We start from the raw sequence: 14,807 nt of genomic DNA on the forward strand, positions 1-14,807 counted from the left end.
AGTGTGTAAGAAGTATTATCATGCACAGGCCGGAGTCATCAGGGATATTGAAAGGGAACAAAGGAGCATAATGAAGGAAGGATTATTCATATTTCAGTGTTCTTAAGTGTTTCTTTATTTCCTCTAGGAAATCTCTGTCAAATTTAATGCAAGGTGAGGCATCATTTTCAGGAGTACTCAACAGAGAAGTAATGATATTGCACATTTGTTTTGGGAGGAACTTGCTTATATCTGAAATAACTTCCTCACCAGGTTACTGCAGGGGGAGGACTTAACTTGAAAAACATTAGTGGAATTTATTCATGGATTTAGGACGTTGATTTCATGTCAGCTGCACTGTTGTCAGCATTGTATTCAAACTGTGTATAATGTGTAAAAAAAAAAAAAAAAAACACTTCTCTGTTAAAGAGCTAGAACACAGTTTGGTGACTGTGTGGGGACTTTGAACGTTACATGGAATCAGCTGAGGCTTTGGGATTTGATGTCCTTTACAACTGTTTCTAAGATGTGACTTACTGCATATTCAAAATTCCTAATATCATTTAGAGTCACTTTAGAGTTATCATTTATATATGTTGTATGTATAAGAGATTGTAGCCATTATTTTCTTCTTTTTTTGTTTTTACTGTCACTACTTTTATTTGGTTTGAATGTGTGCATGTTTCATTAAGGTCTGTGTGATATGTCACTCCTCTTTCACAGCTCCATCAATCTGCTCATTACGACAGACTTTTAATTTATTTTTTGAGTAATCAATGTAGACCTTTTAAATACACCTCCAGATTATAGTCAGCTGTACAAATGATTCAAATGAGGTTTTTCTTGAAGTGAAATTCAACCTGCCTCAGTTTCGCTTTCGGTCCTGAGTACATCCACACTATTAGACATAATGCAAAAGTAATTCAAATGTTAAAAAAAGACTTTATGTGCTCATTTTGTGATTACTGCCAGCTTGCGTTGGTGATTTCTGCCCATCTATGCAGTGCAGAGCCTGCTGATTGTTTCTTGTGCTAATTTATTTAAATAGAGAATACAATTTTGATTCTAAAACTATAGTTCATCTCTATTTATGTCATGTTCAGGGTTTGAGGAACAAATGTCCATACTCACAGTGCAAACATAATGGCATAATGTCTCATTTATCCTTATTGCCATTATAAGCCATTATAAGGGAAATAAAATCCCATCAAGTAACTTAACCTTTGGCTTTCATTCTTGACATCCATGATGTCTCAAGTTACACGGAGAAGCTCCCTGAATGCATCTCTTCCAGCAGTGTGACAGCTCTGTGTGTGCTGGAGAGCAATCTGGCAGATATGTTACCACCAGCTGTTACACAGCATGCCCCTACTGGCCCTAAACACACTTGTGCTGCTTTTTATAAACCCCCCAATCCAACTTAATCTTGTGATACGCGTGTCTGTAGCATCAGCACAGGGTCACAACAAGGTGCTGCTGAGTTTTTGACAGCAGGATCTGGAGCCAGCTGTGTCTTTGTAAACACATATAGACATGGGGTGTGATTCTGGATGTGTGTCAGCATGATCATATTCATGCAAACGGTGGGATATGTATTTAATAACATGCATGCACATTTTTCCATATGCATATTCTCGCTTGTTCATTTAATTTTTAAAAGGACAGAGTCTGGTTTTCAGCAGCAACATAACTCTCCAGCTTATTGAAAGCTCCCCTCGCATGTCACATCCTCTCAGACATTAAAACCCGGATTATAGTTGGAGGACATGAGAGCACGTCGTTACATAATGTAAATAAAAACATTGCAGCCGCCGTGTGCTCAGATTGGTGCGCGCGGCACGATGTCCCGGATGGTGCTCGCACCGGAAGAGAAGGGGCAGCTCTCCCAGCCATCTTGTGGCAGCATCCAGCGAATTGTTCGCATCAAGCCTCGTAGAATCGGAGGTGAATCCCGCTGAAGGGGCGCCATCATGCCCGGACACCTGCAAGAAGGCTTCGGCTGCGTCGTGACCAACCGGTTCGACCAGTTATTGGACGACGAGTCCGACCCGTTCGAGATCCTGAAAGCTGCTGAAAACAAGAAGAAGGAGGGGGCCGCCGCTGGGTCCACCAAGACCGCGGCTCAAGCCGCCAAGCAGCCGAAGAAGGAGTCACAGAAGGACAGAAAGAACCCGCTGCTGGACAAGAAGGAGGAGTCTCAGGCTCCAGTGCCCCTGAAGAAAGAAGGTAACATGTCCTCCCGCTCTGTCGCTTGTGTGCACTTTATGTTTATTTTCGTCGTTTTCGCATCAACTGTCATGTGCAGCTCCTGTTAGCTGCTTTAGCTGCTGCTGCTGGTCGCAGCAAAACACAGCGTGAGGTCAACACTGAGCTCAGCTAGACAACAAGAGATGTCTGGTCAGGGTCATTACAAAGCGCAGGTGCATCCACCTGCAGGGTCCTGTGCTCAGCGGTGATGGTTCCACCTGCCTCCGACAGGAAGGTGTAGTGTCGGGTTATCCTGCTGTCTGGAGGAGGAGGATGCTTCGTGCACCGTCTACGCAGCTCCGTTAGCAGCTGCAGGCTTTGCGGGGCGAATGCGCAGGATGTTCACCTGCCTGCTGTAATGAAAACTGTGCTGACCGCTCTTTGTTTGGATTGATGCTCTCTCTCCCGAGTGGAAATGTAAATTTATTGTTTGAAGAGTATTCGACTAAAATTGAGTTCACAAACAAGAGCACCGTGTAAACGAAAAGAGAGGCCCACAGATAGCCAGTAGTGATAACAGTTTCACGGACAGTCTTATCAGCAGCATAGATAGTTTGCATGACATTCAGCACGCTCCTGCACACATACAGCTGAAAACAGCAAGCGTTGACTGTCCAGGACAGACGACTGCATCAAGAATTATTACTCTAATAGAAAAACAACCCTCTTCTGTAGGTTTTGACTCTTTGTTTATGCTCCTGCGACTGTCAGGTATCAGGCGGGTGGGCCGAAGACCGGACCAGCAGGGCCAGCCTGGTTCCCAGCATCAGGGCGGTCAGGGCGAAGGACGACCTGGAGACAAGAGGCCGGACCGGAGACCTCCCCGCGAGCGCCGCTTCGAGAAGCCTGCTGAGGACAAGCCTGAGGGAGGTGGAGAGTTCTCCACAGACAAGTGAGTAGCTGTGATGAACGACGAAGAGCATATTTAATCATGCTGTTTAGCTCAAGGCTGTCTGGTGTGATCACAGGATCATTGTGGGGGGAAAAGCAGGGTGCGAGTGTTTGTTATCATCTTGGAAGCTGGGCTGTCATTCTGTGTCACATGAGTTTGTAAAGACTGTTTTTTTTGTTAATTTAGAAATTGTCTGTTTGTGTCCCGTCAGGCCTTCTGGAGACAGGCCCCCGAGAGGGCGTGGTGGTGGCCGGGGTGGGCGTGGTGGAAGAGGACGGGGCATGGGCCGAGGAGACGGCTTTGACTCCCGTGGGAAACGAGACTTTGACAGACACAGCGGCAGTGACAAATCGTGAGTCAGTCCTGGACTCAGACGTTTGCCGACCGGTGAATCCAGAAATAGAAATGACTACATACAAAAGCACCCCGTTTATTTATTTTATTTAATATCATAACTTCTTGAGCCCTGGCCAAGATCGCCAGGATCAGGTGGCACTGTTAACAGCCTTTTTAGTTTATTTGTCTATATAGGAGTCTATTGGAAGTTATACTTTACATTCAATAACAGTTTTGTCTTTATTGACTTTTTTTTTTATGCCTGAACAAACAAACTGACCTTAAAGGACAACACAATTTCATACTGTTTTAAGTTGTTAAATTTGGCGGACCCTGCCACCTTTCTAGCTTCAAACAATGTTCTGGGACCTTATTTTCCTCTGAGAACAGCTTGTTTATTCACTTATAGAAAAAACAAATTTCTTAATTTTGTATTATTACCTCATTATTATTGTAAATATTAAAATTCTGAGTTTGAATTTCTTCTCCAAAACTACATTGTGCCCCTTTTTTAAGAAAGTGTTTTTAATGTCGTCCCAGATAAATATCAGTGGCACCCTCCCCCAAGTTAAGCTACTTTTGACGACACATTTGAGGTCAAAGGTTGCTCTTGGTTTTAGACCTACTGTTCATTGTGTGCTGTATTTTTAGACCACAAACATCAATGTGTGTCTGTGTGTGTTTTCCTGTCCGTTCACTCCAGCAATCAGAAAACTGAGGACAAGCGCGCTGGCAGTGGCTCAAACAACTGGGGCAATGTGAAGGATGAAGTGAGGTGAGTTCTGGAGAACAGACACAGCCTGTTCCTCTGAGCACTTCTGTCCGTAGGATACTGATGCACATCTGAAATGTGGTCTATATAGAGTGGCTGTACTTTGCAACAGTTTTAATGGAGTAGCGTCTCGTACATACTGTAATTTGGGGGTTACGGTACAGGCATCAAGAGAAAAAAAGACTCAAGTTAGTTCAGTCTTTTCATTAAGTGTATAAAAACATTAGATAAAACGGATGCAACACACAGTACAGTTTGTATTTGTGAGCTAGCTTGGAAAGCTACCACTAAGAGGTGATGTATATCAGTATTGAGGAGGTGGCTGTGTGTCTTTGTTCACAGTGAGGCTGAACAGACTGCTGCTCCTGAGACAGCCCCAGAGGGAGAGGAGAATGCACCTGCCGGCTCCGAGAACAAGTGAGTATCCATTTGCATTTACAAGCGTTGGGTAAAGAGATCTGTCTAACGACTCGATAAAAAGTAGTTTGAGGCGCTGCAGTCCTACGTCATCACACTGTTCCGTGTCGCAAATAGTATCCGTGCATGTGCGTTTGGTCACAAAGCTTCAGAGCAAATGGGATAAACATTGTCACTAACCTTTTGGCCTCGGGATTAGACAGCATGTATAGAGCTAAGAGGATTGGCTGTTTTGCAGTTTAAGGTCCCACATTGTTTGTGTGCCGGCTTTCCAGGGAGAACGAGGTGGAAGAGGTTAAAAACGAAGGCCCCAAAGAGATGACCCTGGACGAGTGGAAGGCCATGCAGGACAAGGAGCGCACCAAGGTGGAGTTCAACATCCGCAAGCCCAACGAAGGAGCCGACAGCCAGTGGAAGAAAGGATACGTGCTGCACAAGTCCAAGAGTGAAGATGTGAGTTTGGTGATTGATGATTTAATGGAGAATGGAAACTTTTTCTTTAAACTACACCAACCGCAGCTGTCCACTACCTGCTCTGTGCAGGTTCATGTTTCAGCTCCACCACACATCACTGTGACCTGAGACATCCTTTTAGTCTTTAAGTAGTTTTTTAATCGTTTAAACTTCATTCTTTGACTTGGATTTTTAAAAAGGAGCAGTTTTAGGATTTAGGAGGCTCTATTAGCAAAAATATCATATTTATAATAATGCTGTCATGAGTGTATAATCACGGCAAACTATGGTTCCTTGCTTTCATTACCTTAGAATGAGCCTTTTATATCTGCAGAGGCAGTGGGTCCACCACGTTAACCAGCCATGTTTCTACAGTAGCCCAGAACAGACAAAACAGACCCTGTCTCTAGAGGGGGCCTTTCATGTTTTTAGCACTGTAGGGGAAGTTGAGACGAGGGGTGTTCAGTTGGTTGCAGTCTGCAACGTCACTGCCAGATGTCACTAAATCCTACACACTGGACCTTTAACATTATAACCAGTCAAAAATGATCTGCCGTTGTTATTGAGCATTATTATTTATCTGGTGAATACTGAATCTAAAGTGCAAAAAAAGAGACTGTAGGAAATGACTACTAAGCAAATATATATACGACATGTAAGCATCAAAAAAGGTTTGAAGGCTGCAACAACCAATTGTTTTTATTAACGATTAGTCTTCTGATTAATCTCTGTTTATTGTTTTGTCTGAAAAATGTGAGAAAAAGATATACATCAGTTTGTCAGAGCTCATGGTGATGTGTTCAAATGTCCTGTTTGTCTGACAAAACATCTATTTATAAAGCTGGAACCAGAAGAGGTTTGACTGAAATGACTGAAACGATCAATCAGTTATGAAAGCAGTTGCAGATCAATTTTGAAACTTACTTCCAAAGCTAACTGCCTGAGTTTTTCTCATGATATTTAAAAGAAGATTTTTGATCTAGTATGGTGACTTCTGTGCGGTGTGTCTCACCAGGTGATTTGTATTAATGAAAAACCTGCTGTCTTCACATTTCAGAGGCCTGTTGGCGCTTTGATTGACGCCCCAGAGACAGAAGCAGAAACAACCACTCTGTTCCACAAGGTGCCTGCAGCTCTCACACTACTATTCACCCACACAGTCCATGAAAACATTCAGTGGTAAAAATCTGTATAAACCCACCTGTTTCAAAAATGGTGAGTTGTTTTAAAAACAAACAGAGAACAGTCAGCGTCTGAACATGTATCCACCATCTGTTCTTATCAGCCAGCTAACCCTGATGAGTCCGCCGACCACCACTTCCGCAAACCAGCCAACGACATCACATCCCAGCTGGAGATCAACTTCGGAGACCTTGGCCGCCCCGGCCGCGGGCGTGGGGGAGCTCGCGGAGGCAGGGGAGGCCGCGGCGGCGGGGGAGGAAGCAGGACGGCACGCGGGGGAGGACGGTCCGAAAAGGTAACAACAAAAGCTGTTGTCACAGCACACAACAAAGGTTTAGAGTTGCTCACAAAAGACTGAGCTCAGTGACTCTGAACAGGCGATAGAAACCACTGACTTGGAAAACCTGCTGTGGAACACTGAGGCCCCGAAATAACAGAGCAGTGAGCACATGCTCCATGATGCCAAACTCACACACTGAACTCATGGCAGTGATACGGTGGATTTGACTAGCAAATGTTTAGTTTTGTGAATTGAGTTTGTAATAAGTAATTATTAACAGTATTTAACTGTCAAGTATCACAAGCTGAAATATTTTTCTGCAACTAACATATATTTTTGTTATCAATATGATGTATATTTTGTGTAGTCGATAAAATGTCAGAAAATAATGATTATCCCCCCTTACAATTTTCTGAAGCCCAAGGTGACGTATTTAGACTGTTTTGTTGGACTAACAGTCCCAACATCCAAGAATGTTCAGTTTGTAATGCAAAAAATTCCACTGAGGAAGCGTAAACCAATGAATTTCTCGCATTTATGCCTCAAAAAAGGACTTCAAAAATCAGAATTTCTGCAGACTAATCAAATAATCGACTTTAAGTTTCAGTTCTCCTTAAATCAGATATTTACTGGTTGAATTGTTTTTTGTTTTTTTGTTTTTTTGCAAGTTTTATTATGCAAAGTTCTTATACTGCTCCTTTTTATGTTTTGAGAACAAGAAATGGAAAAGGGGCTTTGTGGGAAAACCTGTTAACATTCCAGAAAGTACATCATCTGTTAATATTATAAGAATAAACTTGGGTACCTTATCAAAACTAGTATAAAAAAAATGTCACTAACCTTTGTCTTTCTGAGAGACTGGAGTTTTCAGATATTTTTTGTGAAACCACAACATTCATTTTGCTGGATGAAAATCAAAACAGTGTGCTGAAAGATGCTAAAATGCGGAAACAGGGAACTATGAGTGACACCTTTCATATACAGGAATTAAAAATACTGATTACAGCAGCTTTAATGTAAGCTCTCTTAACCTTGTCCCGCTGTCTGTGTGTTTTGTTCCTCCAGGCGAGTGGAGTGTCAGTCCCCAACGTGGATGATCCTGAGGCCTTCCCAGCCCTGGCCTAAAAGGCTCCTTTTCCACCACCAGCCCACCCATCAGCCCTTCCGGGCCCCTCCTCTACGAGGCTTGCATGCTTACCACATCTTCAAGTATATAAGAAAACAGAGGGAAAAAAAGATTTTAAATGACAAAAAGACTGTCATCCCATACCACTCACACCACCAGAGGACTAAAATTTTACCTGTTTTAAAGGAGAACAAAAGACAAAAAAAAGGCGGAAAAAGGACCTCTTGTTACACTGAAGTTTTGTATTTAGGAACATGAAAGCAGGGATGTTTTCATACTTTTTTTTTTCCTTTTTTTTTCAGAGATTATGCATACTTCATTGATATTTTTCGTGCTGCTTGAATTTATGCATTTCTGCGATTAGGTTGAAGTGTGTGTACATCTCCCCCTGAAGCTTTTGTGCTTTTTTCCTCATGACTTCAGCTCAGTATTAAGGGGTCATCTTAGAAAAGACTTTCTACTGGAATTTTTGTTCCCAGTAATACACACTGATGTGGTAGCACTACACTACATAGAAAACTTGTACTAGATATCTGAAGTATGGCTTAACATGCATTTAAAGTGTAATTACTCTGATCCTGACTACCCATCCCTTTGCGAGGCACAAATTCAGGATGGGTAACCAGGCAAAGTGACTTCCTACTAAAGCTTGGTATTTTTCTGCTTGTCGTGCAGTGAACGTAAATGCCTCTATTCCTTTTTGGTTTTTTTTGTTTTTGTTTTTTTTTTCTATTTCTTTTGATAGCTTGCCCTTTTTTGGTGGACCAGTGGTTAGTAATGCTTCCCCTGTATCCCCTGATCCAGATGTGCTACCTGTGTTTTCAGGGTGTCCCAGGGCCCAATGTATATCTTTAGGCTGGTCCTCGTAGGTCATACAGACTGTACTACTTGTAACTTCAGGACCACTAAGCAAATATTGTATTTTTTTGTTAAGGGTGTGTGTGCACTTGTGTGTGAGCGTGTGTGCGAGTGTGTGTGAGCGTGCGTGCGTGCGTTACGACGTGTGAATTGAATGTGTGAATTTGACAGCTAGTTACTTAGCATTTAAGTATTCCTCTACTATGAACTTGCCGGTCTCAAACCGTAGATGGCAAGTTCTTGTGTCTTCGGAGAAGTGATTGTTGAAATCTAGGTGAGAATGATGAATAGACCGTGGACATATCTCGCTCTTACAGTATCTGTAATGTCTTTCAGATCTCAAAGCACTTGGTTTTATCAGCACCAGTCCTCTGAAGATTGTTTTTCTCCTTCTGTAAACCATATTTGCTGTTTCTAATTTTTTTATTTTATCAGTGCAGTAGCACCAATGCATAATTTGTCTGAAAGAAATGGCGGCTGTCATCGTGGAACAATCACGAGCTACAGAATGTAATGTAAGCTAATGGTGCTTTCAGCCACCTGTGTCAGCAATTTCCAGTGAGCGTTTTATTTTAATGAAGCGGGTATATTTCACATTGGGGTAGGGTGGGATGAAGGATGGGGGGGGTTATGAACATGGAGTAAATAATAAAGCTTTACATGCTGTGCTCTGCAAAGACTTGCTGGCGATGCACTGATACAGATGGCTGGAGCAGTTTTCTTGTAGGACTGTTTGAGCCACATGACGGTGAAACTTTCTCTGCAAACATCCCTGTTCTAATAAATTGCTTTAGAGGTGTTACATGTATTCTGACAGTGGCTGTTGGGTTGTTTAAATTCAATACTGTGATTTTAAAGGTGTAAACAAACGTGACAAAGACTCTTAATTGCTTTAAGTGTGATGCAGCTGCGGTGATGTCAGTACTACACAAGTTAATCTGATATTATCTTTAGACGGATTTAAAAATTCCAAAAGGCTTTGATTTACAATTAGTTGCCAGTTTATTGGTGATGTTGCTCAGTGGTCAAGTTGCATTGTGGGTAATGTAGGCAGCAGGATTTGAAAAGCAGTCCACTGGTCCAGCATTGAAGTCCCAAAAACCTGTTGCACTTATTATGGACAGTTTAAAAACAAAGTCTCAGAACTGATATGGCATAACCAGAAATATTGCCTGTTTTCAATGCATTCTTCTGCCTTTTTCAACCCAGGCGCCTACGCTACCCACAATGCAACCTAGTGAAATCATTGGAGGCAGTTTATTAAATTATATGCATCTTCCTCTGGAGCTACAAGAGGGCTTTATACTACTTTATTTTTGGTTGTTTTTTACACATACAATAGTAACCACACTTTAATGTAAAAAAATATATATGTGGACCAACCCTTTAACAGTATAATACAGCAACCTTGCAACAATTCTTACATTTCACGACCTTAAAGTTAACACCTCTCTAATCAGTTTTCACCAAAACATAATAAACTTAATGAAGATAGGGTTTATGCTACTGTATTTGACTCTCAGAGACGTTTTCAATCTCAGTTTATGTGGTCACACCTGGTCTACTGTATAGCTTTCAAGGTTGCTGAAGTAGCCAAGTGCAGTTTTAAAACAACCTGAAGCCGACACAGTGATACATTAATATTCAGAGTATGTAAAGCTAGTTGAGTCAAGATGGTTCACTTCTTTCCATTTCCGCTCTCGCAGACAGAATTCCACCACTTGGCTGAGATTGTCGTACGCATGCGCAGAGAGGGACTCGCGGTCTTCCGTCTGAACTTCGTACATACTGATAACGTAAACGATGGCAGCGCTTCATAAACGTCGACATGAGCTCGGCGACAGAAACTTGTCACCTGGAGGAGCATCTTCCACATCTGAAAGAGCCACATCCGGTGACGGCTCCACGCTCTTTCTGAAGCTGCTGGCTGCGGGATTTTACGGAGTCAGCTCATTTTTCATCGTTGTTGTCAACAAAAGCGTCCTCACCAACTACAGGTAGGTCCAAAGTACAAGCGAGTCACAGGAAGCTTCGTCTCGGACACTTGACCACCTGCAGTGGTCAGCGATGACAGCAGGCAGTCCCTATAAATCTGCAGTTTTAGATTCTGCTCATACTCAGAGAGGAAATGTGTCTTCCTCAATGTGTTCACTCCTGCAACAGTGACAGCAGAGCCAGGACTTTAGAAATGCATGTCATGTTTCCCCCCAACACACCTCTCTGGCCATGAAGTTCTTGACAAGCCACCAACCAAACTACATTCACTTTTTTGAGAATTAAGAGAAAAATCCTAAAACAATTTACCTTTCATGTATTAAGTGATGGAAGTAATATCTATAAGTTGTATTAGTAAAAGGATTAGTTGCACAACATATTCAGATTGTGGAAGAACTTTTACCAACATTTGATTGATGAGCATGATTATGAATCATAAATATGAATATTCTTCCTCTTACAAATTAAAAGTTGAATTCATAATTTTAAAAAAAAAGTCTCACCCATTCTCCATTCAGTAGTCTCAGGGGTTCACTTGTTCTGGTATGACCAGTCGGAGTCATTTCACTGACTTTTGACTCATCTTTATTTGTGCTACTGTTAAACTCAGTTTTACCATTCAGCACTAGAGTTGTCTCTTATGGCCAGAGCAGCTGTCAATGAGCGAGGGTTGCACAGCTTCACATAGTCAAGATATTTATCATGCAGCAGGGTGATCCATGCAGTATTATATAGTAAAGCCCAACAGATATAACAGATAGCGGCCTGTCACAGATATGTCAGTATGGACGTATAATGGGCCCATGTGAAAACTTGATAATCACATTTGAGGTATCATTTAAAAAAAGTCAGCATTAATTTTCCTCATTCGTACCATTGTCTGCATGTTTTACAGATTTCCATCGTCAACATGTGTCGGAATCGGTCAAGTAAGTTCTGTCCTAAGTTGAGTCACAGATACCTCCTGTTCACCTGAACAGGGCCTGGTATACTGAGTCTCCTCTTGCCTCTGTATCTCTGCAGATGTTGGCTACAATCGTAGTCCTGAGGACTGGGAAGCTGTTGGGTGTGATCTCGTTTCCAGATTTGGATTTGAGTACACCACGCAAGGTGAGACTGTGAAGTAGCTCTAAAATACATGGTAATAAGAAGAACTTCTTACTGAAGATCAAAACTGTTTTGTGTGTGTGTGTGTGTGTGTGTCTTTCCAGATGTTTCCACTGCCTCTGCTGTATGTCGGAAATCAGATTTCAGGGCTGTTCGGGACACAGCGACTCAAGTTAGAGCTCGTTATCTATTAATTGCTGTATTATTGCATGATATGACACATCTTTTCCTCAAAATGAATGTTTTCCTCTCTCCTAGTTTGCCCATGTTTACAGTTTTGAGGAGGTTCAGTATTTTCCTCACCATGGTGTTTGAGGGAATCTTGCTGAAGTAAGTGAAGCTTTTATTCACAATGCTCCTGCGCCTGCAGATGAATGATCTCAATAACTTTAGCTTGTTTCTTTTCCTTGCAGAAAAACGTTTTCAACGCCGATTAAAACCACAGTTTTCACCATGATCTTTGGTGCATTTGTCGCTGCCAGGTGAGGTGTACTTACAGTGTCCAGTTCACATGCAGTTTGTGTGAGCGTGCATCTCACTCTTTGACCTGTTTTGTGTTTTCCGTAGCACCGATTTAGCGTTTGACCTTGAAGGATACGTATTCATTATGCTGAACAATGTCCTGACAGCGGCCAGCGGGGCTTATGTGAAGCAGAAACTTGATTCCAAGGTGAGCGGAGCTGCTAATCGTACTGCCTCACTGTGTGTGATGTGTCTTTGCTGCATCTTTTACTAAAGTATGATACTGACACTGCTGTTCCCACAGGAGCTGGGTAAATACGGGCTCCTCTACTACAACGCTTTAATCATGATTTTCCCCACTTTGGCATACGCTTACTACTCAGGAGATTTACAAATCGTAAGCTTTTTAAACACAAATTGCTATTTATAATTCAGTTCCAGACCAAGAAGAGTGAGTGCTGAAACTCTCCTGTGTGTGTGTGTGAGTGCAGGCGTTGGCGTATAATGGATGGTCTGATCAGCTGTTTGTTGTGCAGTTTGTGCTCTCCTGCGTCATGGGGTAAATCTCTAGATCCATCATTCGTTAACACATAATGTCCCGCACCGCTGCTCCCGTCTAACTCCTCTTCATTGTGTTGCACAGCTTTGTTTTAATGTACTCCATCATGCTGTGCACGCTGCACAACTCAGCACTCACCACCTCCATCGTGGGCTGCATCAAGGTGAGTCACCTCACGCCGGCCCTGCCCTCTGTTCTGTCTGCCGATAAGATTCATGAATGCAGATTTGTGCAGCGACTCTGTGCGTGTGATTCCTGCAGAATATCCTTGTGACCTACATTGGAATGGTGTTTGGTGGAGACTACATATTCACCTGGACTAACTTCATAGGTCTGAACATCAGGTGAGACTGGCACTTGTTTAAATTGTGCAGTTGAGGAGCTGAGTGTTTCCTGTGGGAACAGATTTTGTCACGTTTGTTTCCCACAGTATCGCCGGGAGCCTGGTGTACTCCTACATCACCTTCACGCAGGAGCGAACAAGTAAGAACCGTCAAATCATGTGGATCCAAACCCCACTCAGACTAGAGACTGCAATGTATGCGCATGTCGAATATGCTTTAGGTAACTGGAATGTTTTGCATCACATTTAACAGAAAAGGAGTAAACCCCAGAGTCCTGACCCGACACTGACGGACTACAGACGTCCACAACACATTCCATGTTGCCTGTGTACTGTATGTGGAGACCGCACTGTTCAGATGTTCTACATGTTTTTATGTATTCAGGGTTCCCACAACTTCCTAAAGGATAAATTCAGACAAAAATTCAAGCGTTGCGGCATTCTCCTAAATAACTGAAGTAGATGGGGACTTCTTTTAATACAAATATAAAAAAACAGAAACTTGAAAGTCTCCAGAAGCCCCGAGATCTCAAATTGATTTGAAAAGATGTTATTTACATCCTTTCATCTTCACTTTATCTTCGTTGTAATCTTCACTGTAGCTGCTAAGCTAAAAGCGTTAGCGCGCAACCCGTCGGATGTGGGTGCATAAGCTCAACCGCACGTTGAGGGTGTAAATAACATCTTTTCAAATCAGTGTGATCTCAGGGATTCTGGAGACCAAGAATACGCCTGAAGAGCTGTATGGAGCCGTTTTATTTTGACTTTTTAGCCGTGTTTTTATGCGTTTTAAAAAAAGTCCCCATCTACTTCAGTTGTTTCAGAGAATGCTGTAACACTGTTTTCTAGAAATTAAAGGACTTTCCAGGCCCAAATCATGGAGCCAACATGGCATAGTTTGAGACAAGGATCAATGTTAATTACTGTTACAACAATGAGGATTTGTATTTTGAGAATTACCAGGCTTTACAGAAGCTCAGAGACAATTAACAAAAAGAGAGAGGCTTGAATGTGTGCTGGTGTGAAGGCAGGAAACTGTCGCACACACGTGCAGTCAGCACAACGTCGCCTATTTACTAATGTTAGGTAAAAAATACATCTCACATAACTCACATTTCTATTCCTGCACAAAATATATAAATCAAGGCATTTTTAATGACCCATGCCAATTTGTGTCTTTTTTTAAAATACTTTCAAGGCCTTGAATATTTCCATAAATTCACAAACTTTCAAGGGTTTAACAGCCCATGGGAACCCTGTAGTTCTTCAGTTCACGTTAATGCTGCAATCATGTAAAGTTGTTTTATGAGACACTAATATCATCTTTTATACCTGTAATTAAAAGTGCCTTAAGTTTTATAAATATGTTTCACTGATTAAATGCAAAATTGTGTATTTTTATACTTGAGTGGGTATTATTTTTAGTTTTATTTTAATACAAAACCTATATGTCATACTGAGTTCATGTTCACTGTTAGCATTCCCGTTTCTCCAAACAGCAAAAACAGCAAAAACCCACGTTGATTACGATTTAATATGTAGCTGACGCTTAGCTGCCATCTTCCCAGACAACAGCCTGTGTTGTACAGCAATAACACTGTTGTTTAATGTGTATTCACATTAGGAAGAGGTTGCTTCGAGGTCAAGATGGAGACCAATTTTTACAGTGACATTTAAATCTTTAAACATGTATATGGCGTCTAAGTATTGTATTAAAACTGACAAAAAAAATAAAATCAACCCTGTCTTCCAATCAGTCTGTTGTGCTTTAGCTGTATTCATGTGTGCAGTTTGAAAAC

General features: G+C 41.9%; 2 protein-coding genes across 2 annotated transcripts; both read left to right on the top strand.

The window, feature by feature from the left end:
• The first annotated feature begins 1,853 nt into the window (after nucleotides 1–1,853).
• Nucleotides 1,854–9,350, top strand: LOC141016212 (SERPINE1 mRNA-binding protein 1-like). Its single transcript, XM_073490454.1, has 9 exons — nucleotides 1,854–2,205; nucleotides 2,938–3,118; nucleotides 3,330–3,470; nucleotides 4,158–4,229; nucleotides 4,569–4,643; nucleotides 4,919–5,096; nucleotides 6,154–6,219; nucleotides 6,382–6,573; nucleotides 7,624–9,350. Exons 1-9 carry the CDS (start codon nucleotides 1,950–1,952, stop codon nucleotides 7,681–7,683), a joined length of 1,221 nt encoding a protein of 406 aa, XP_073346555.1. The 5' UTR covers nucleotides 1,854–1,949; the 3' UTR covers nucleotides 7,684–9,350.
• A 985-nt stretch (nucleotides 9,351–10,335) lies between these two features.
• On the top strand, nucleotides 10,336–14,764 carry LOC141016907 (nucleotide sugar transporter SLC35D2-like). Its single transcript, XM_073491489.1, has 13 exons — nucleotides 10,336–10,539; nucleotides 11,433–11,466; nucleotides 11,561–11,647; nucleotides 11,749–11,816; nucleotides 11,903–11,974; nucleotides 12,058–12,126; nucleotides 12,212–12,314; nucleotides 12,411–12,503; nucleotides 12,598–12,665; nucleotides 12,750–12,828; nucleotides 12,927–13,009; nucleotides 13,096–13,148; nucleotides 13,262–14,764. The coding sequence occupies exons 1-13, from the start codon at nucleotides 10,346–10,348 to the stop codon at nucleotides 13,270–13,272; spliced, it is 1,014 nt and encodes a 337-aa protein (XP_073347590.1). The 5' UTR covers nucleotides 10,336–10,345; the 3' UTR covers nucleotides 13,273–14,764.
• The last annotated feature ends 43 nt before the right edge of the window (nucleotides 14,765–14,807 follow it).

This window comes from Pagrus major, chromosome 21, assembly GCF_040436345.1.
Source record: "Pagrus major chromosome 21, Pma_NU_1.0".
Lineage (NCBI taxonomy): Eukaryota > Metazoa > Chordata > Actinopteri > Spariformes > Sparidae > Pagrus > Pagrus major.